The sequence below is a fragment of the Sphaerodactylus townsendi genome, linkage group LG08 (assembly GCF_021028975.2).
Source record: "Sphaerodactylus townsendi isolate TG3544 linkage group LG08, MPM_Stown_v2.3, whole genome shotgun sequence".
In the NCBI taxonomy this organism is placed as follows: domain Eukaryota; kingdom Metazoa; phylum Chordata; class Lepidosauria; order Squamata; family Sphaerodactylidae; genus Sphaerodactylus; species Sphaerodactylus townsendi.
The window spans coordinates 31,861,222-31,883,364 of NC_059432.1; the positions used below are offsets into that span (position 1 = coordinate 31,861,222).

The 22,143-nt window shown below is 43.7% G+C and overlaps 1 protein-coding gene across 4 annotated transcripts in view; it reads right to left on the bottom strand.

Moving 5' to 3' along the window:
- Window positions 1–22,143, bottom strand: part of PRKG1 (protein kinase cGMP-dependent 1) — a 916,981-nt gene that overhangs the window by 123,666 nt on the left and 771,172 nt on the right. For all 4 annotated transcript variants that reach the window (XM_048505459.1, XM_048505458.1, XM_048505460.1 and 1 more), the window contains one exon: window positions 9,304–9,378. In XM_048505459.1, coding sequence (XP_048361416.1) covers window positions 9,304–9,378 — 75 coding nt within the window. The remainder of the gene's footprint in view (window positions 1–9,303; window positions 9,379–22,143) is intronic.

Sequence of the window (22,143 nt, forward strand, 5' to 3'; positions counted from 1 at the left end):
TAGCAAATTTAAGCAAACACTGAGATTGTTATTTTTTGGAGGATCATATTTCTTTTTTGCTTTTGTAACACAAATTAATACTGACAGGAGTAAAATATTATTTCTACTCACCCAGAGCCCTTCAGAAACCGCCCAGAGCCCTTCGGGGATGGGGCGGTATAAAAATCCAATAAATAAATAAATAAATAAATAAATACTCAAAATTGATCAAATAACTGCTTTGAAATTTCTGATTGTAAGAAAAAAACTGATCAGAATTACATATTTTAAAACACAGCTTTGCTCATTTTATACTCCACAAATATTTACATCTTAACTTGGGAAGCCTGCAGTTCATTTTAACCCTTCACTGCAGTCTTACACCCCTTTACTGAGTGGCACAAATTTGGGGAAATTTGTATAAGCACTTAACACATTGAAGGTTCACACATTCCAGTATGCACTGTTCCCACAATCACACACACAAATGTGTACGAAATAACTTTTCTGTAATAACAAATGGTGATCTATAAGAAACTCACGGGAAAACGTCTCTCACTGATTTCCATTTTTACCTCTGGATTTTGACTATAGCCCCTCTCCTAGTCACCTTTCTGTACTACCGCCATCATCCTCACTCTGCCCTGATCTCTTTCTCTCCACACTCTCCTCCTTCTCAACTCTTCCTCCCATCACTGGTCCCGACCTCCTTATCAACTGTTTTTCTCCCCTCCCTCTTCCGTTGTCTTCTCTTTTCTCCTGCACCTCCTCCTTGTCTCCTCCAATGTCCTCCTATGCTCCCTCCTAAATTAAATGCTGCCAATGGTGAGTGCATAGCTCCTAGCAGCATTTCCTACATATGAAAGAAGAATGAATGGCAACTGCACAGGGAAAATGTCCCAGAGGAGAGAGTTGGGAACATCAAAGACAGATGAATAAGATGTGGGATGCCCATCTGTTTCTCCCTTTCTGCAGGCCATTTAAAGTTTGGATGTGGAGAGAAGTGCAAACCTTTGGCAGGAACCAAAGGACAAGAGCCAAAGGCATTTTGTCCCTTTACCTCTTAGCCTGTGGCTGGCAACAATGTCCCCGCATGAGCCATGGTAGTAGAACCAGCACCAGGCCAGGCTGACCATGTTGCTTATCACATGCTTTGAGGTATATTGAAAGTCTTTGGGGCTGTACAGGCTGTATATCTTTATGCAAAGTATACATTGTGTTGTGTAGCTCATTTGGTAATCTGAGAGCCCATGCAATGGAGTCAATCAGAGAGACCTGAATTCAAGCCCTACTGTGACACAATGGTCAGGTGACTATCTGTCAGGTGACTATCTGTCAGAATAAGCCACTCTCAGAGTTCTTTGATAAAAATGGTGAGGGAAATCATATCTGCACCCTGAGCTCCTGGGAGACTGAGGGGCAGGGGGAGGCACTTGATTTTGAGCAAGGTATCTTTGAATCCTTGTAAGGTAGGGGGTTAGTTTCTGCTCCGCTTCCCTGACCTTGGCGAATTCCACGTTCTGGGCCGCGTGCCCGGGATGGTTGCTGTCTTTAACCTTGCTGCGCTTATCTTATGCGTTTGAAGCTTGCTTTTCGCTCTGCCGTGGGAATTGCGCTTGGGAGTTCGGGGAGGGCTGGATTGTCCGTATAAGCGACACCTCAAGCCCGGGAAAGTCAGAATCCGCATTGCGTGTATTGTGATAATTGAAGTTTATGAAATAAAAGAACTGAAACCAGTTGCTATATTTCGAGTCCTTTGAGGTTCCTTACATTATGAGGATTCTCACTATTCTATCTTCGGTTTGATAGTGGTCAAGTACCATCCTTCATCCGTTTTGTGGATCCCTGATGTCTACCAACATGCAGGGATTGACTACTGAGAGTGCGTTGCCTTTGGAAGGCGAAGAGACTGTGGTAGCCCCCAAAGAGGGTTCCCTCTCTTCCTTCCACACAACGGCCTCTGTGGAGGTGCCAGCGGAATCAATCTCCCTGCGACCTCTCCAGGCTCCCGGCTCAGCCGGAGCTTAGCCTTCCTCCAACTGCCCCTTGATGGCTCGACGCTCGGTTTCGACCGGACGTCTGGAAGTGCGTCAGGAATATTACGATCCTGGTGGTGGAGTGTCGATGGACCGTGCTCCCCAGGAGCGGCATTTCACCACCCGCCAACATGTGGATTACAAACTGGTGATGCGAATGGTGAGGGAAGAAATAGGGGTATCGACCATCCATGGGGATACTCAGGAATCCTTGAAAAGATTTCTGGACCACTATCTCGAGGACCCTCCTCCCGAAGACCACTGGCAGAGGACCGGAGCGCGCCCGAAGGGCTCGCGTCCTCCACCACCCCGAGACTCCGGGGAGGATGTTTTGGATTTACCAAAAGGTTCCAGAGTCAGGCTTACCTTTGTGGAAGATGCCCGCGCCCGTGACCCTCCGGACTTAAGAGAACTCGAGGGGGCGACTGCCCTGCCCATTGAGGGTGGCTGGGATTCTCCAGACCTGCATGGACGTGAGGGGGCGACTGCCCTGCCTGCCATGGATGAGCGGCACCCCCTCATTTCGGAGCCGGATCTTTGGGAACAGCTCGAATCCCTTGAGAGGGCCAAACGTGACTGGGAACAGGAGCGGGAAGCCCTCGAAAGAGAGCGCGAAGCCCTAGAACTGGAACGGGAGCAGGAGCGAGAAGCCCTCGAAAGAGAGCGACTAGCTTTTGAATGGGAACGTGAACAGCAGCGCCGAGCCATGGAAGCAGAGTTATCCTGTGAGAAGGGTGTTCTTAGAGACCAATTTCTCAAAGATCTCACTTCCCGTGATCATGTTTTGGAACACTCCAGGCTCGAGCTCCAGCGTCAACGCGAGTGCCTGAAAGCACTGGAAAATCAAGGAGAGATCGAAGCTGCAATGCAACGCAGGGAATGCGATAGACTGCAGCTTGACCGGGAAGCTCTCACACGCCGGGGAATTACGGCAAGAGAAGCGCTGCTCGAGGTCGAAGAACCGCGACCCTACCTAGCACCGGCGGCGCTTAGCTGCGCCTGCGCTTCATTGCCCCCCCTATTCGCACCGCTCCGCGAATGGAGGCCCCCTTGCAGCAACGTAGAGTCCTACTCCCGGTGCAACCACCTCCTCTCCCACCGGTGCAACCTCCGCCACCTATGGCACAACCACCACCGGGACAGGTTCCTGCCCCGGCTCCGCGAGTGGCGCCAATAGCCGGTAGGGGCTATAATCGTCCGCACATCCCCGCGCTGTTCAATGGAACCGCTTCCAGATTGCCTTATTTTATCCTACAACTGGACGCACACATGCTCGAATTTGATGATCTCTATCGATCCGAAGCCAAGAAAGTGCAAGACATCGGATCCGTGTTGGATGGGGATGCCGAGGAATGATTTGTGGAATTACATGAACTGGGAGGGGCCCCTGAACTTCAAAATGTGGCGGCCTTACTACAAGGCCTCCGATTACGCTTTCAGGACCCGGAGGAGGTGAACAAGGCCATTAAGACTGGGTAACAAAACCTTCGCAGAATTTGCTCGAGAATTCCATTTAGCAGCGAGCAAACTCCCAGACTGGCCCGAATGCATGAAGTGCGAGTACTTCCACGATGCTATCGACCTGGAAATCTGCACCTGGGCAGATATGGTGCGTGAACCACAAACCATTGCCGAGTGGATTACAACTGGCAACCTTATTGCGGCCCGACTTACCCGATCCAAGACGGGGAAAACTGCCACCAGCAAGCCTCCTCCCAAGCCTGCAGCGGTTGCCGCCGCCCCGCCGAAGAAGGCAGGTGCAGGACCTCCTGCAACTGAGTCCACCTCTGAGCGTCGCCTGTCACGGATTATGCTTATATTGCGGGGACTCAGCCACATGGCAGCCAACTGCCCAAAGAAACAGCTCGCCTCGCTCGCAAGTCGACGGCACGAACCCCACGTAAACCGGGACCTCGGGATCCCAGGGAGCTGGGCGAAACCACCTGTGAGGACGAATCCGGAGATGTCGAGGACACCGAACCTGAAGGAGTGAGCCTTTCCTCTGGCCCCGCAGAGGAGATTCCAGCGCCAGATGTGGTGAGTGAAGGGGGAGCTCCCATTACTATTATGACCACTCTAACCAATACGTCCAAGCACACTCATATTTTAGCACGAGCCCTCGTGGATTCAGGTTGCTCCCACTGCCTTTTGAGCCCTCAGGTGGCGGAGCAATTAGGGCTTGAACATATAGCATTGGCCAAACCCATCCCCTTCACCCAAATGGATGGCAGCCCATTAGGCACCGACGGCCCGACCCGTTTCAAAACCCAACCAGTGCTCCTACAATGCGCTGAACACTGGGAAAGGTGTAGCTTCATCAGCTCAAACATCCCATAGTGTTGGGAATGCCCTGGCTTCTCTCCCATGAACCCACCATCTTCTGGGGGCAACGTATAGTCCGGTTCACCGATCCTCCTTGTGGGGATCACATGCACGAGGGAGAGCCACCGGCGGAGGCCAAAGAAAAACCCGATGAACCCCAGCCAATGGCCCTCGACATTGCCCCTTGCCCGGAGTTGACCGCAGTTCCCAAACAATACTGGGATTTCGCCAAAGTCTTTGAAGAACAAGAGTGCGATCAACTCCCCCCCCCATCGGGACACAGACTGTAAAATCCTCTTGGTCCCAGGGGCACAACTTCCGAAGGGTAGAATATACTGGATGAGCCCCACCGAGGAGAAGGAGCTTCGTGCCTTTCTCGATAAGAACCTGGCTCGCGGGTTTATTCGACAGGCCACCAAGAGCACCCACACAGCCCCTGTTCTGTTTGTGAAAAAGAAGGATGGGACCCTGCGACTTTGTACTGATTATTGTGGTTTAAACGCTGTCTCAATAAATACCCTTGCCCTGATCAAGGACTTACTCGGATGCATTGGGGAAGGGGCGATCTCTCACCAAGCTGGATCTGAGAGAAGCAGATATTACCGAAAGTACTCGAATCGCTGAAGGATTTGAACACTTAACAGCGTTTAATATGAAATTTGGTCAATATGAATACTGTGTAATGCCCTTCGGGTTATCCGGAGCCCCAGGGGCTTTCATGTCGCTTATCAATGATGTCTTACAGGATTTTCTGTTCAAAGGGGTGGTGGTGTATTTGGACGACGTTCTCATTTATTCCCAAACAGTGGAAGAGCATGAACGTCTGGTCAGGGTAGGCTCGCCAATTCCAAAACTGTACAAATGTGCCTTCCACCAGACCTCTCTAGACTACCTGGGCTATCGGATCTCCCCAGAGGGCCTGGAAATGGATCCTGCCAAAGTAGCAGCGGTTGTAAATTGGCCTGTCTCCACCACCCGCAAGGAACTCCAATCCTTTTTGGGTTTTGCCAATTTCTATCAGGATTTCATCCCCCAGTTTGCCATCCTCTCTTGAAATTGCAAGGGTTCTGAATCCTATTCCTCTCCATCTTCATGTTCAAAGCCACTAGCAGCTTTGGCAAGACAAAAATCATGTACTTTTGTCTCCTTGATATCAACACAGCAATTCAGAAGGAGAACAGAATAAAATCCATTTCTGCACTGCTGCCACCAAGATTACGCCAGGAAAAGGAGACGGCAGCCAATAGGGATGGGAACAGAAGAAACAGTGAAAGGTGGTGAAACAAAAGCCATTTCTGTGTGAACCAGTAGCTCCAGCTGATAATTATTTTCTCTCTTTCTCTTCTGCAAACAGGATGACAAAGTCCAAGCATTATTAAGCATAATTGTTTCGTTCATTTTTTCTCTCTTGTTTAAAGACAATAATGGATTATATAAAGAAATAATGATAGCGTTATAGAAGGTTATTTATAAAAAAAGAATGTTTTTTGGCATTAATCTCTGTATTTTCTGAGCTATCAAATATTGTAATAAGATAAGTGTATAATTTTCTATTATGATTTACTGTATGTTCAGTTATATTTATGTAATAAAAATTTTAAAAGAAAAAAAAAGAAAAAGTCCAAGCAGAACTTCCTATGTCCATGGGTAATTTTTCACCTCATGGAAGAAAATGGGAAAGGACTGTTCATGGAGAGAGCTTCTGGTAGGTTATGATAAGAACCCCATTCATCTGAACCCCTTCTTGAATCTCCAGTACTTTCTGCTCTGTAACATGCCTGCCAGAGCCAGGTGACAAACAGAGAAGAATAATATTATGCCACTTAGCTTATTAGCAAACGAGCACCTCGCACAGGCAAAACTGTGCTTCCTGCTGTCACTTCACAGTCTGATACCGTGAAAAGATATTCCCTTGAAGGGCAATTAGTGGAAGTCAATTAGAGCAACACAAGAAATCACCGCAGAGGAGCTGAGCTGCGTGTGGTAGGGAAGAACAAACTGCTGAGTGTTACACCTTTGTGAAGCAGGTTTCAATACAGCTTACTGGCAGCTTTTCCAGTTCATTTTATTGTGTACCATCTTTGCCTCTTCTCATGTGGTTGCTTTCAGAAAGTCAACAGAAATCTATCAAGGGGTACTGCTTCACTAGCATAACTCATTCTTTTCCCTGTAAAAGCATTTTAGTGTGGAACTTTTACAGTGAGATTCCAGGCAGTTATAACATCCTATGCCTGTTCAAATCAACAGGCTTAAAACAGCATAACTCTGTTTACAATTGAACCGTCAAAGCATTGATGCTTTCAAGCTTTACACAGTCTGAAGGTTGAGAGTCAATAATTTTGCTACGTAACAGTGTGTCCTAAATAGAACTATACCCTTTTAAGCGCACTGGTTTTAATGGACTTCAAAAAATATAATTCCGCTTAGGATTATACTGTAAATTACCTTTCGATTAGATCTGACAGCGCAACATAAAAGCAAACTATCTTAAAATTATGAAAATTAAAACAAATATCTTTAATCACTCAAGATTCTTCTAATGAAAGTCCTTTTTAGTGATAAAGATTTCATTAAATTACATGGACATAGCTTTATATTAGATAAGGCTGGTAATGCACCAAAGTACCTGCTAGTTATCTACTGGCTGATTTTGTAATAGTCAATCTTCAAATAAAACTGAATGCCTTCTCAAAGGACCGTATGTTTATGGAGCAAAGGGTGCCAAAAATACAGAAAAAGAAAGACCGACTATACCCAGGCTGCTGGCTGTAAAAACGCCAACCAAGAATACAGTGTCAAGTGTTCAATTTAATGTGACTAATATGTGCCACAGTGCAGCCATATAACAAGTATACAAATGCAACAAGAAGACAAGAAGGCAACAAGAAGCCAGCCAGCGAAAACGCAATAAACCCCCAAAGGGGATGAACGCTATAAATCCATGGATAGGTCAGTTTCAGGTAAGTGGATGGTCTCAGTAAGCAATGAATGCATGGGATTTTCCAGATGACCCCGGTTTTGCTGTAGATATGTTTCAGCAATGTACAGACGTTACAGACTTGCCCAGAAGAGGGATATATATGTCAAGCCTTAAGGAATTAAAGTGCAGCTTGAACAAAAATTCCCCAAACTAATAGGGCTGAATGCAAAAGATGAAATCACACTGATCATTTGATTTGCAACCTACCCATCAACCAGCAGAACACATTCTTCTAGTGACTAATAACAACAAGGGGGCAGCAGGGATTCACCGCGGCTGCCATTTGCTGCCAGGGGAAGGGCAGCGTGCTCCTTCTTCCCTTCCAGCTCGTCTGGGAGGCAGGCCAGTCCCCTTGGGATGAGGTCAGCAAAGGCGAGCCTGCTGACTGGTGTGAGGACGCATCGCCTTGGGGTCAGTTGCCCGGGCTGCCCCCTGGCTATATCAGGCGAGGCTGGGGCTCGTGCAGATGCTCTTTTGCCTCGCTGCTGAAATCGTCCCTCCCACCACTCCCTTACTGCAGGGGCTCAAGATTTTGTTTTGCTCTTGTCATAGCCATCTGGTGGTTTGCGCATGGGGGAAAAATTACAATAAACATTGATCAATATAAAACCACAGGAAAAAAGCTAAAATTCCCACACTAAGCAAATATAAAAACAAGATATTAAGCAATGATTGGGTACTGAATCCAGTTCCGTCTTCCATGTCCAAACAACCAATCCAACAGGATTGTAACTATTTTTAAAGGGCTAAATGAACTAGCAATGGCTGTTGGATCAAAAAGTGGAATCAAATACACAGCTCTCACTTATATGTGCAATTCCCCATCCAGCTTGGATTTTGTATCTGCTTGACAGTCATTATGGTTTAACTTGGTAGAACATGCATGACTCTCCTAATACCAAGAAATGCTACAGTGTTATCAACAATACCCCAGAAAAGCTATGAATACAACAAAGAGTTACCATGCCAAATTTTAACTATTTAGATACTTTCACAATCAGGATCTCTGATTCTGTCCACTTATTACAAAAATTATAGAAGTCATTTCTGGTTTCATACAGAAGATTAAACTATAATGCATAGTTGTAAAACTTTCTATTAAGATCATTCAGGCAGAAGAATGTCTAAGTGGCAATTACAGCCGTCCTTATCACTGATTTTCAAAAATGTGGGTTATTTTACATGGTTTTTTGAGAGGCAAGAACATATTCCCAAGTGACAGAATTGGTACATCCAGTCAACATACTTGTAGGACTTCTGCATGTGTTCTGTGTGTGTTTACTAAAACACTAGCCAGCACTTTAAAAATATCATTCCTGTTCTATGCTTTCTTTTATATGTTAGAATTGTGGTTTGCACACTAAACCGTGTAAAGAAAATCTAAAATACATATGAAACGACAGTGGATGGAGATGAACACCCATTGCCCTCTCCTCTTTGTCATGTGCAGTGAACCTATGGACAGAAGATCCATCTGCTGATGTTACTGTATAACAATTATGAAACTTGGGATATAGCAAAAATGAGTCCTCCTACTCTCCTGCTTTGTGGAGTTGAACTTTGCTGATGCCTTAGGCAAGCCAGGGCCCCTGCTCCTCCCCACTCCATGCTAGTTCCTTTTGTTCATCAAATCTTTCTCTCCTTGCTCATGGCAAGCAATGGGAACTCTGTACTCATTAAAAACCAACCCTAGCATGTACAATGTCTGGCCCACCAAGACAAATGCAGGCCATCACTACTGATGGTGGTCCACAAGGTTATTTATTTGTTTTTATTTATATTGTCAGAAGAAATACCATCTAATCTGCTCTGTGCTTTTGGGAGGATGTAGGATTTTTAAAAAAATCAATAGCAGAAGGATGATTCTTCTATTTCACCCTTTTAATGTGTTTCTTTTCATGTCACCAAGGCAAGAATGCTAACAACATATAGTTTCATTGAAATGTAGACTGCTGGCAAGGATAGAAGAAAGATGAAAGGACTTACTTTGCTTTTGCTTCAGCATCCTCATATGCTTTATTGGAAACATCATCCAAGCCCCCGATCAAATGTTTGAATGAACTGCAAAATAAATGCATATTTTAAAGAAAAGGTCTCTTGCATATTTAATTAAAGACCAACAAACATAATCCTTAATCTGCAACTAAAGAGGACTATACTTCAATGGAAGAATATTTGCTTGGGATGCAGAAGGTACCCGGATCATCAATTACAATTACAAGGATCAGGTTGCAGGTGATGCTAAAGATCTCTACCTGAGATTCTGGGTAGCTACTACCAGCCTGCATAGACGATACTGACCCTGATGGATAAGTAGCTTGACTCACTAGAAGGCAGTTTCTGGTATGTTCGGATGCTTACAAAATATTGTGGGAAAAGGAATGGTGTAAAGAACCAGCCACTACTTTCTACAGAACAAAAAATCAGTGGAAGATAGAAATAATTAGATAAACAACTGTACAAAAATGGTCCTGCTAATGTCAGGCCTGTGCTGGCCTGGCAGCTCGCACGTACACAGCCTGGGTGCAGATGGCCCAACTGTTATCACTGCCCAAGGCCATGGGGCCTCTTTCATTCGCTTGCAATGAAACTAGCAATTAATGTCTACTCTTATCTGCATTCCTGAACGAGTATCCCGCCTGTCCCAAAAAACAATGTCTCTTTCTCGCTGTCCTTTCTCATGCTGATATTGTGGGAATGTGAGGGAGGGGGGAGTCTGGAATGAGTCAAACTGTAACTTACAGGTATATACTGGGGCCAGAAAGCCAAACCCCAGTTTCAGCTGTCTGGCCGTTGGGCTGACACGGTTCTGAATAAAGCTCTTGAATCTACCTTGAGTCTTATTACTGACTGGGGTACAAGACCCTTACAGCTAACCAAGCTGGTTTTAAGGACATCTTTTGGGGCAGAATAGAGTTTCAGTGTTAAAAGAGGATATTTTTCAGGATAAATGTCTATGATCCAATCTACTTTCTGTACAGCGGTGTCTTAAGCTGTCTACGTTTTAAAGAAATAGTCAGTTCACACATTGCAATACATTTTTAGCTCAACCAACTTCAAAGGAGGATATTTGTCTCTCATCACCAATATTAAATTATACACGTAAGTGGTCCAAGATTACTCAATGAATTTTACATCTGAATAGAGATCTGAATCGAGGCTACTAAGCTCCTAGGTGGAGATACTGAGCACTGCACCATGCATGGCATGCTGGCAAGACATGTGGAGTATCACTTCTGCTATAGAGCACTTGCAAGTCTCCCTGGTAGATATGAACTGCCAAGAAAGATCAGTAGGCAGGCAGGTCTTTTTGCAGAGGAACCCCTGGGAGTTCCTGAGGAACAGTTTTCTAGACTGTAAACCAATCTACTATCCAAATATAACCAGCAGAAGGAAGGTTAATGGATAACTCAAACAACAACTTATCTGTATCTGCATCACTTCCCCTAGTGAAATCCAGGAAATTTTGTGTTCACAAAGAAGTCTGACTTCTCAAGGTTATTCATGAAGTTTGCAAAACACAGCTTCATGATCAGCAAATCCACAAAGGTATGTAACATGCATGCCCTTAATACTCCAACAATATCCCAGTTCTGCTTCCCTGCTGGCACTATATTGTTTAATTGGTGTTCTGGGAATAGCCATTGAAAGAAAGGTCCCGTACCTTGGAGACTGCAACGGACAACTTCCTATGACTACCCAATTTTTCTCTATAGCCATTGTTCATTTTTCACTCTCACCTGGTGTGACCTTATGGTCAGGTATTCCCTTCTTCCTCCTCATGGGGAAGAAGCAAAGAAATCACTGGATTGTACCCACATGGTACAAATTAAATAGTTATTTAATGCAGCACCTGTCTGCCTGATCTGTCCTGAGGAATAACACTGGTATGGGAACAAATGGTCAGACAGATGACATGAAGGAGGAGAAGACTTTGGATTTATACCCCACTTTTTTCAAAAGTAAGGAGTCTCAAAGTGGCTTATAAACTCTCTTCCTCTTCCCACAACAGATACATTGTGAGGTAGGTGGGGCTGAGAGAGCTCTGAAGAGCTGTCACTAGCCCAAGGTCACCCAGGAGACTTCCTGTGGAGGAGTAAGAAATCAAACCCGGTTCTCCAGATTAGAGCTTACTGCTCTTAACCACTACATACATCACACTGGCATATACCATTTCCCTCTTTGCTTATCGGAAGGAGAGGGAGCCATATGCTCATCAGAACGAAACTCATCCTGGACAAGAATATGTCTAAGAAGGCCAATCTTTTCCTATGGCCAATTACTTTCCTTCTTAAAATCAGCATGGGCATTCCTGATTCTAGAAAGGAATCACAAACAAGAACCAAATTTTCTTCTGGGGTAACAAGAAAAGTGGAATAATCTGTAATGACAGTGTTCTGAGGAATGTTCTGAGGAATGGAAGTACACAGAATGCCTGCCTTGTTCTGAGGAATGGAAGTACACAGAATGCCTGCCTTGCTAGGTGAACCAAAAATAAGCTGGTAAGAATGGCACACAGCGAGGAATATTGCCATGGACTGGATATCTTGGATGATTGCTTGTGAAAGCCTATTACAAAGCAGGCCCAGAATATTAGATTATTTTCTTCTGGAGGATTCTGCCTCATTTACTCATCAAAGCCAATAATAGATAAGTCTTTTGACATAATCAGAGTAGCTCATCTGGTACCATGGAGGCCTTGCTCAAACAGTTCCAGCACATCGCTGAGACTAGCAAAAGATGATTGCTAAAACATTAACAGGACCAAATTGTACTGCTCATATTTTTATAAATAAGACAGAGGGGGGAAGGGGTCGTAGGTTCTCACAGAATAAAGTGGTACTTTAATTGTAGCTTTGCACATTCAAATCATCTCCTAAGGCTGAGCTCTGGCATTCAATGTGTGGGTCCATGCTTAAACTAGGCTATAATTAGGTTTTGAAGGAGCCTAACTTACATCCCTGTACAAAGGTGGGGGGCCAAATTGCACCATGGAAGCTTACCCTGGTTGGAGGGGCAGAAATGCCAGCTCCCAGGACTGCATCAAGGTTCCTATGCCACTGCTAGCTGAGCTGGGGCAGCAGGAGCATGGTGGTCCGGGAGGTGGAGTTAACTTCCACATCATGTTAGTGGTAGTTATGCCACGGCCCCAGCTCCTGGGCTTACACCACCCTTTTGGGTGACATAAGTCCATTGAGCCCAATGGAAAGTTCTCTGGTGGTTGGTGGGCTTCTGCCTCTCCACAATGCCAGAGCTTATCAACTCTGTGAACTACCTGGAGGGTACTCCTAATTCTAAACCACGAAATCTGCCTCCTCTGCCAAAAGCTTTGGAAAGGAAACATTCAGAGCATGGTATTCATGCTGTGAAGTGCCAGATTTTATGAATTTGCAATCCACAAAACTGCATGAAGACAGGGAAAGAAGTGGTGGATCTACGTAAACTGCTGTTCACATCACCTCCAAATGTTAGGTGACACAAAAGAGCTAGAGAACCTAACTTTTGCAGTATCTTTGGGGGGTAGTGAAGCCTTTAGTCTCCAGCCTAACACACCAAATCATGGGGTACTTATGGCTCACACAAAAAGCTCTGTAATTGCAGATTTTGCTTCTTTTCTACCTTGTGGGTTTTGTACAGCCCAGTGGGTACCATGAGACCCAGAACTAAACTCCAACCTACCTGTAAATGGTTTGGGGCAGTTACATAGGTCAATGAAATATGTTTGTCTGAGAAAGACACCCCCACCATATTTCTATTGTGCCTTAGAAAGCCAGTGCTACTCAAGCTCCTTTTTCCTCTCCTTCCAGTAAAACTGCTGCATGATGTAACTCCACTGTAACTAAATGGCACAATTGTATTAAAGATTTACAGAGGAATCTTAAGCCACTGGCAAATTCATAACTACAAAAAGCATGACAACATCTAATGGATCAAACAGCACATTTGCATTCCTTCCTGTTACCCAGAGGAGACAGTGAAAGCATCCGGTTGGTCAGGTGTTGATGCAAGCATTTTAGTGAACAAAAAAACGTTCTGATTTGTGAAAGATTTACCGCTATTTTTGGCATTCCCAGTGTCAGAATGACATAAGTTTATCTTACAAGAATAATTCAGCTTTACAACTCCCTTCCATCAAAGATACTGATCATGGAAAATACAGGCATACCTGCCATTTAAAGAGACACCAGATGTTCTTGCTATCCAGACCGGGACATACTAATTAATGGAAACAATACAAGCTGAACAAGGTCCAGGGCACCTGATCGCTGCTTTACAGTTCATTTTAATTTTCTGCTTGCATATTTGTATCCTGCTTTTCTCTCCAAAGCAGCTTACAGCATTGTTCTCCCCTTGTCCATGTTATCCTCACAACAACCTTGGGAAGTGGGTTAAGCTGAGTTAGAGTAACTTGCCTAAGGTCATTCAGCAAGTTTTTATGGAAGGGTGGGGATTTGAATCTGGGTTCCCAGGATCCTAGTTCAATGCTCCAACCACTAGACAATGCTGCATTATGCTCAGCTCTTAAACTTATCCTACGAGGTTATACTTGTGTTTTCATTCACCACAGATCTGAATTTAGCTTGGTCTGTGTTGGCATGCAAGCAGTCCAGTACTGTACATTGAAGTTGTTTTAGAAGAGTCAATTATCATAAAAAGGAAGACAATGGGTGAGCAAATTTAAAGCAACTTGTCAGCCATGGGGGTTGCTTGTATTGGCCCTAAGGGGCCAAATCTACATGCGTGGCCACCATACAGAGTTGGCAGATTTCCGTTTAGAAATCAATTATACTCTGTTCCACAGAATAATGACAGTTCAGTCAGTCAAGGTGAAGTAGTTGAGAAAATTGTAAGGTTCTGCATTAGAATATAGTCCCGAATGAATATGAGTGGATACAAGAAGGGGAACTATTGAGCTCACTGGCAGAAATTCAAGGGCAAGAGGGTCTGAATCACCATTCTGCCATGGAAGCTTACTGGGTGACCTTGGATCAGACACACTCTCAGTCTACTTTACGGGGTTGTCACCAGTGGTGGGATTTAGCAGGTTGCAGCACTTTGGCAGAACTGGTTGTTAAAATGGTGCTTGTAAACAATCAGTTGTTAAATTGGGGTTCTGTGTGGTTTCCGGGCTGTATGGCCATGTCCTAGCAGCATTCTCTCCTGATATTTCGCCTGCATCTGTGACTGGCATCTTCAGAGGATCTTCTGCAGATGCCAGCCACAGATGCAGGTGAAACGTCAGGAGAGAATGCTGCTAGAACATGGCCATACAGCCCGGAAACCACATAGCACCCCAGTGATTCCGGCTGTGAAAGCCTTTGACAATACAGTTGTTAAATTATTTGGATTCCCACCACCAGAACTGGTTGTTAAATTATTTGAATCCCACCACTGGATGTCACTGTGAGGACAAAATGGAGGAGGAAAGAACTTTTTTGTGAGTTGCTTTGGGTCCCCAATGGGGAGAAAAATTAAGTATAAAAATCAAAGTAAATCATTTTCATTTCAGGAATTGGCAACCCTGCTTTGATCATGCAAACTGCAGTTGTGAGAGTAGATAAGCAGTGATGCAGGTCTGGAGGACAACTCAGTTCCTCCCAAATTTCATTCACTGGCTGCTGCAAAAAGAGGGTCACAGAAGGAGCCTGGAGTGCACTGAGCTTGTAGGAATGGAACTTGCTGCGATGCCTGCTATTCCCTTCTCAAGTTCAGATTTGCAACAACAAAAATATCTGTGCGAAGCCAATATGTATTTCTGACACTCTGATCCAAATGAAACCAACCCTGACAATATTGCTTTAAATGTCCCACTGCTCGGGGGAACGGCAGCTAAAGAATGCCATTATTCTGATGCACCACCCTGCAGAGTCAAATAAATTTGTGTGATGATAGCACAGTAAGTTGCAAGGCAAAGAAAGAACTGTGGCAGTATAACTGAGTTCACTGCAAAATGAAACACAGGAAAGGAGGCTCTGCTCTTGGTCAAGTGTGAAAAAATGATATACAGATTAAGAATTCAAACATAATGTATTGATTAATTCATTGCTACACATGTGCCCAAGTCAAAGTGAGCTTTGCAGATTAAAATGTACTTTAACAGAGAAAGGTATTATTATCTTTTGCTCTTTCAGTTTTTCACAGACATACATGCATACTAATTAGATAGGCATAGATGTCTTCAGTATAAAATATTGAAAAAATGACAACCTAACTGTATGGGCTGGAGCAGTCAAAGATATACCATCTCTCCCTGCCACCTGAGTATTTGTGCTGCCCCAGGCACATAAACTTGCTCAACATTTAATTCCCTTCTGATTTTACATTTATCACATTAAGTATTTTCCATCCCTTTGCAAGTACTTACCAGCAATTATCCATCAAGCAATAATAACTCTCTGAGAGTTTAAATAGCTTTAATAGATATTCCTTCGCCCCATAGAACTCTATGCACTGTAACCATACAAGGACAACTAGGGATAATGGACGTTCTTGGGTACTTTAGAACAGTACAATTCCCAGAAGTGTTTGGAAGGGGGAGGGCAGAGCGTGAGAATTAAATTTAGGTAAAACCAAGTTTATAGGCACCAGAGTGTGATATGATAAAGCAGTGGTGTAGGACCCATGGGGCTGGGGCGTGACACCCTGGGTGAAGCCGCAGTGGAGGTGTGACCAGGCTGTGGAGGGGGCATGGTGGGGGCGTTCCGGGGTGGGTGGCATTGCAGCAGGGGTGAAGTTTCCGGAGTGGGCAGCACTGCCCCAGGCGCAGTTTCCCCTTGCTCTGTCTCTGTGATAAAGGAATGACTTACTGGTACACCTTGGGACAGGTGTGGATCTTGAACCATTTCCCCCCCTAACAATGATTTCAAATTAAAAAAGAAAGAAAAAGCAGAGATTCTAGACTCTAATTTTACAGTTTCTTTTTAAAATCTATCTAATGTAGATGCGTATAATATTTAATGACAATGCTGTGTCTGAGACAATGAGATCCACTGTCTGAGAAGTCACTGCAGCTAGATGATGTTGCTTTTTATTAACTGACCACTCTTGGCCGTAAATACAAAGTCTGGAGAACAGCCTTAAGTCAAGATTACTGAAGTTAGCCATCCCTGATATACCAAATCCTTCAAAGCAAGAAAATCCCTTGATTTCTCTTGCTAGTTTTTTTTTAAAGAGCTCGAGGAGCTTCAACAATTTTTATGGGGTGAAGGAGAAGGAAAATATGATGATGGTGACCTCACTGTCATATGGAGGGTTAAGATGGTATAATAACCCACTGTTGACATAAACCTTCAAAGAATTGAAGGAGAAAATGATTTGCAGAAATGAGTGGAGTAAAGCCACATTTTAATTCTAAATCTACAAAGCCGTTACAGAAATTTAAAAAAAATTTCGGTATTCTGACAGTCAGTGAATTTAGGTATTCAGCTTGAAGAGTGACAGGAGGAAATGCTATTGAAAGTAGATGGAATAAGCAAGCCAGTAAAAGACCTGATTCAGAACTTCTGGCAAAGTAGTCTTGCAACGATATACAACTAGTCGGCATGTTCATTAACACAATGATGGATACTTTGGTTTGACAGGATGCTGTGCAAAATGTAACATTTTTGCAACAAGGTTTTATCATAAATTGGATTGTGTTTGTGAAAATCTCATACCATTAACCACCCTGGTGTTTTAGATAGAAACAGTCCTCTCTCCCCTCCTAAGAGCTGAGAGGGACGCTGGGATGTCAGGACCTACTTATTCAGCCTCAGAACGCAGAGTTAAAGATAAGTTCTCTCTCTCTCTCTCTCTGATAGCATGCTATGGTGACTGATCCTGCTTGCCATGTTCCCTCTATATTGTCTGAAAAGGAAAGGGAATTCAGAGAATGTATAAGTTCTGGATGGGAAAATAGTTAGCACATCCACTCAGCTTTTTTACCATGGACTTTACAATGGTATAGGCACCTGTAGAGACTCTAGCCATATCATCTAACATAGTTTCAGTGTTGTAATGGTTACAGTAAGAGCTAGGAGAACCAGATTTGAATCCCCACTCTGCAAGGGAGGTTTCCGGATGACCTTGGGCCAGTCACACACTCTAAGACACACACACCATTTGGATTTGTTCGGCTATCACTGAGCTGTCTGTGGAGATTGCAACCATCAACTCTTCTGGTGATGGTACCAAGTAACAAGCACAAGCAGTCCAAAGGATTAGCAACCAAAACCATGCTTCTCTAAACTACACTAGCGTAGTGTAGTGGTCAACAACAGGTGGACTCTAATCTAAATAATGGGGTTTGATTCCCCACACCTTCACCTTCATATCTGGTGAACTGGATTAGTTTCCCCACTCCTTCACATGAAGCCTGCTGGGTGACCTTGGGCTAATCACAGTTCTTCAGAGCTCTCTCAGCTCCACCTACCTCACAAGGTGTCTGTTGAGGGGAGAGGAAGGGAAAGGAGTTTGTAAGTCTCCTTGAGACTCTTTGCAGGTGAGAAAAGTGGGGTATAAATCCAAATGCTGATGCTGCTTCTTTTCTTGCTCACGCTGAGTCAGGTGGGCTGCCCCAGCAAAGTGGTTTTGAGCAGACTTCTCTGTAGCCAAGATAAGAATGGATTATCAACAGGAAACAAGGCAGGATGAACCCAGTCTGCCATGTTTGTATGTTAACGAGAAGCCATTTTTAAGATTAACTCTGGCTAATACATTTAGGCTGCTTCCGCACAGCACAGGGAGAGTGGGTTGCAGGCGGGATAAAGGAACCTGCTCTTTCTCTTGCCCCATTCACATGCCTCAGTGCAGGTAGTGACCAGAACCAGCAGAGGAAATGTGCACTGCTATCATGCCTTTGCATGGACGCATGGCTTTTTAAAAGAGACTTACCTCCGTAGCCATGAGGGAGGGCTTGCATGGCCCCCACAGCCATGCTGACATCTCGCACTCATGCGAGACATTCCTGCAACCCTGCGTAGCTATGCAGCCACAAAGCGGGGATGTTTAAAAACCGGAAGGCATGGCCAAGTACAATGCTTCCCAGGGCAGCCTTTTGAATGCGATCGGCTGCAAAATGCGCTAAAACAAAAGAATCACAAATAGTGTGATTCTCAAACAACCCGTTTTGCGGGGAATACAGAGCAGCCTCGCTTTGGGGCGAGAGCTGTGCAAACTTCCCCTCCAAAATGGTTTTTTGTACCATTATCATCCCGGGTTTATTGGCCTGTGCAGAAAGGGCTGAAGTTCACATCCTGGCTTCAGAACTTGGTTGGATAGACCCAAACTAACTATAACTGGTATAAAGGACCACATTCACATAATACATTGATTGCGGGGTAGTTTAATTAAACCATAACATCAACACTGAGCCATGTCTAACATTTTGTGACTTCTTACAAATGAGGCTCCATGTACACTGTGATTTTCCAGCTCAACAACAGGCTTCAGATATGTGTCAACAGATACCACATTCCCCAACATTTGCTTTTCTCCTATTCTTGTTAATTCCCTTTCCTTGGTTTCAGCAGGTCTACCCACTACATTAGTAGATTAAAAGTGGATTGCTGGAGACAACCTCATTGATGGACAAACATTCTGGTTTGGTATGCCTCACTAGTATTTCGTTGGCACTGATGAGACTATTGTGCTTTAAAAAGAAACTAAAAAATGAATGCTGGGAATAGGTTCATTTTAAACTAAAACAAAATGAATGATGGGAATTCTTGATAGATCCCTTACAGTTACATTTTGCCTGTTGTCCTGTCTATGTTGCAAATCACTTCTAACTTAAAGTGACTCTATGAATTAATGACCTCCAAAACATCTTATAATTAACAACTTGGCTCAGGTCTTGGAAACTGAAGTCCATGGCTTCCTTTATTGAGTCAATCCATCTCATGTTGTGACCACAGTTGAGTCAATCCATCTCATGTTGCAGTCACTATTAAGTCAATCCATCTCATCTGCCTTCAGTTTTTCCCACTATTAGTGCATTTTCCAATGAGTCTTGTCTTTTCATGATGTAACCAAAGAATGACAGCCTCAGCCTCTCTAGGCAAAATTCAGGCTCGACTGGATCTAGAAACTATTTATTTGTCATTTTGGTGGTCTATATCCTGCAACACCACAAATCAAATTAATCAATTTTCTTTTTGTCAGCATTTTTTGTTACCCAACTTTCACATCCATACTAATGTGAAATACCATAGTATGAATTATTTTGACCTTGATCTTCAGTGATGCTTCCTTTCACACTTAAGGATCTTTTCTAGTTCCTTCCATGGTTGACTTCCTTTTGGAGGATGATTGAGACCAAGACTAGCAAGTCTTTAACAATTTCAATTTTTCTTTGTGAACCTTTAGGTTTTTTAGTTTCTATGAAAATGTCATTACATTTGTCTTAATAATCAGCAGTAATCCTGCATTGGCCCTTTTAACCTTCATCAGTAGTCATTTCAAGTCTTCGCTATTTTCTGCCAGTAATGTGGTATCAATTGGATATCTCAAATGGTTAATGTTCCTTCCACCCATTTTCACTACACCTTCTAAATCTAAATCCAGCCTAAATTCTATCCAGGACATACATCAGTTGTTAATATTAGGTGGTTTCAGTTCACTAAGATTTGTGCTACCATCTTTATCCTTTAATTTCTTAAAATGTATTAACTGTTAGCCTTTGCTATACAACAGATCTTTCTTTGCCACAGAGGAAACTTTAGCTGTAACTTTCAGTTCTATACATTAGAGTAGAAGGGACTTTGGTTTGGTAGCAGTGCATCTCTTTTGCATGTAAAAGTCTCAGGTTAAATTTCTGACATCTCCAGTAAAAAAAGTCAGGTAGCAGGTGATATTAATATCTCTACCTGAGACATCGGACAGCTTCTACCAATGTGGGGAAGTTAAAGTCTGACAAAGTTACAAGCAGTGAAAAGTTAAAAGCCCCACCACTAGTTATGTATACAACATAACCAAAGTGTTCGCTAATGCAATTCAGAAATCTGCTTGGCTAGCTTAGTAGCAGGAATGTTTTGACCACAGAGGCCCTTCAAAAGCAAGTCCCTATAGCCCTTTCTGCACAGCACAAATAAAACGTCTTGCAGACTTAAAACACACACACCCTTTTTGGCTTTGTCTGCACAGGGACCTATGTACTGCTTGTAAAACAAAATCAGAAGCGAAACATGAAAATATCCTTTAAACCTGAATTGGGCTCACTGGATCACAGTTAAATCTACATTTTTTAAATTGAGATTCTGTTTTCCATTTGCCCATATAATGCATTTACAAAGACTTTTTCAAGCTACTAAAATATTTAAAGAGAAGTAATGTTCACACTTGAACAAATGAAAGCTGCATTTGATCTGTAAAAGTCAGTATTGTCTACTCAGACCAGGGGTACCTTTCCAGGATGTCGGGAAGAGGTACTTCTAGTGCCTGCTCTAATGCCAGGCACTGAACCTTGGAAATTATATGTGGCGAAGACGGACCATGGCCCTTCCCCATGCACAAGACTAGTAATTTTTGAAGTTTCATAGAAATACTTTTTTTTAGACAGAGTCTATTTATAACCATATTAAGAGCAACTAGAATACTTTACTTTTCTTTATTGCAATTTTTATCCTGCTCTACCCTAGCTGAGGCCAGGCTCAGGCTGGCTCCCAACATGGTATAACATAAACAATTCAATATACAATATAGGCATACAATATACAATAAAATAGTAAAAACACACATTTGCTTTCTTGCTTAGATTGGAAAGAACAAATTCTCATACACTGGAGCTTAGCAGAAGACAAATGATATAGTTCTGTATAGATGAATCAGAATAGTGCAAAATTAAAAGAAGTCCTTTGCCTGTTTTTTTCTTTACCAAGAAAGATAGCTTCAAACTATAGTGATTAACGCTCTAACCAAATTCTTATTCTCAAATTCTCCTTCCCCTCCCTCCCCTTACTTGCATGCCACCCCTCCCTCCCTCTCCTCCCTTACTCCTCTTCCCTTGCATGCCACCCCTCCCTCCGCTAGGGTGGGTGGGCCATGTCCAGATGCCGGGTCCCCTTCCCTTCCCTCCCCTTACTTGCATGCCACCCCTCACTCCCTTTCCTTCCTCACACCTCTTCCCTTGCATGCCACCCCTCCCTCTCCCCCTTTGCCCCCCCCTTGCTAAAAAAGTAGGCACCAGAAAAGGTGTCGGTGGGCGCCCTGGTTAGGACTGCTGCACTGAGGCCTCAAATAAACAATTAAACGATACTTCAAAACTGAATGACAATGCGAGCAATAATGTATTCCTAGAGTGTACGATATCTAATTAGCAGTGCAATAGGACCAGGAATGCAGTATTGAGTTTGAGCGGGAACGCCCCGTGTTGTTGAAAGTTACAAGGACACACGGCATTTCCTGCAGGCTTGAGAATGCCTAGATACAACTGCAATCCTAAACCCTCTAATGTGGAAGAAAGGACAGCTGTCACCAATGTGACTTTCTTGTAAGAAGGATTTTGGACAGAAGGGCAAGGTTTGGGCCCACAACCCTGTATCCTGTTGGGATACAATAGTGTTGAGGTAGAAGTCATCTCTTCTGAAACCGGAGGTATTTGGGTTCTAATAATAACCACGGACTGACTTTCTTTAAGGAAAATGAATCTGCTGTCAGACCCCATTATAGACTCTGGAAGCTTGGCAAGTACAAGCTGTGCCCAACATAACTGAACACATGAATACAAAACTGAAGTTTAAGAATTTATCTCTCTCCTTCCAAAGGGTTCTTTCCTCCCAATTCATTCTTCATTCAGCATAGGCCACGATAACGTGCCCTGTTAATTTCTGTCAACTTTGGCTGTTTCTG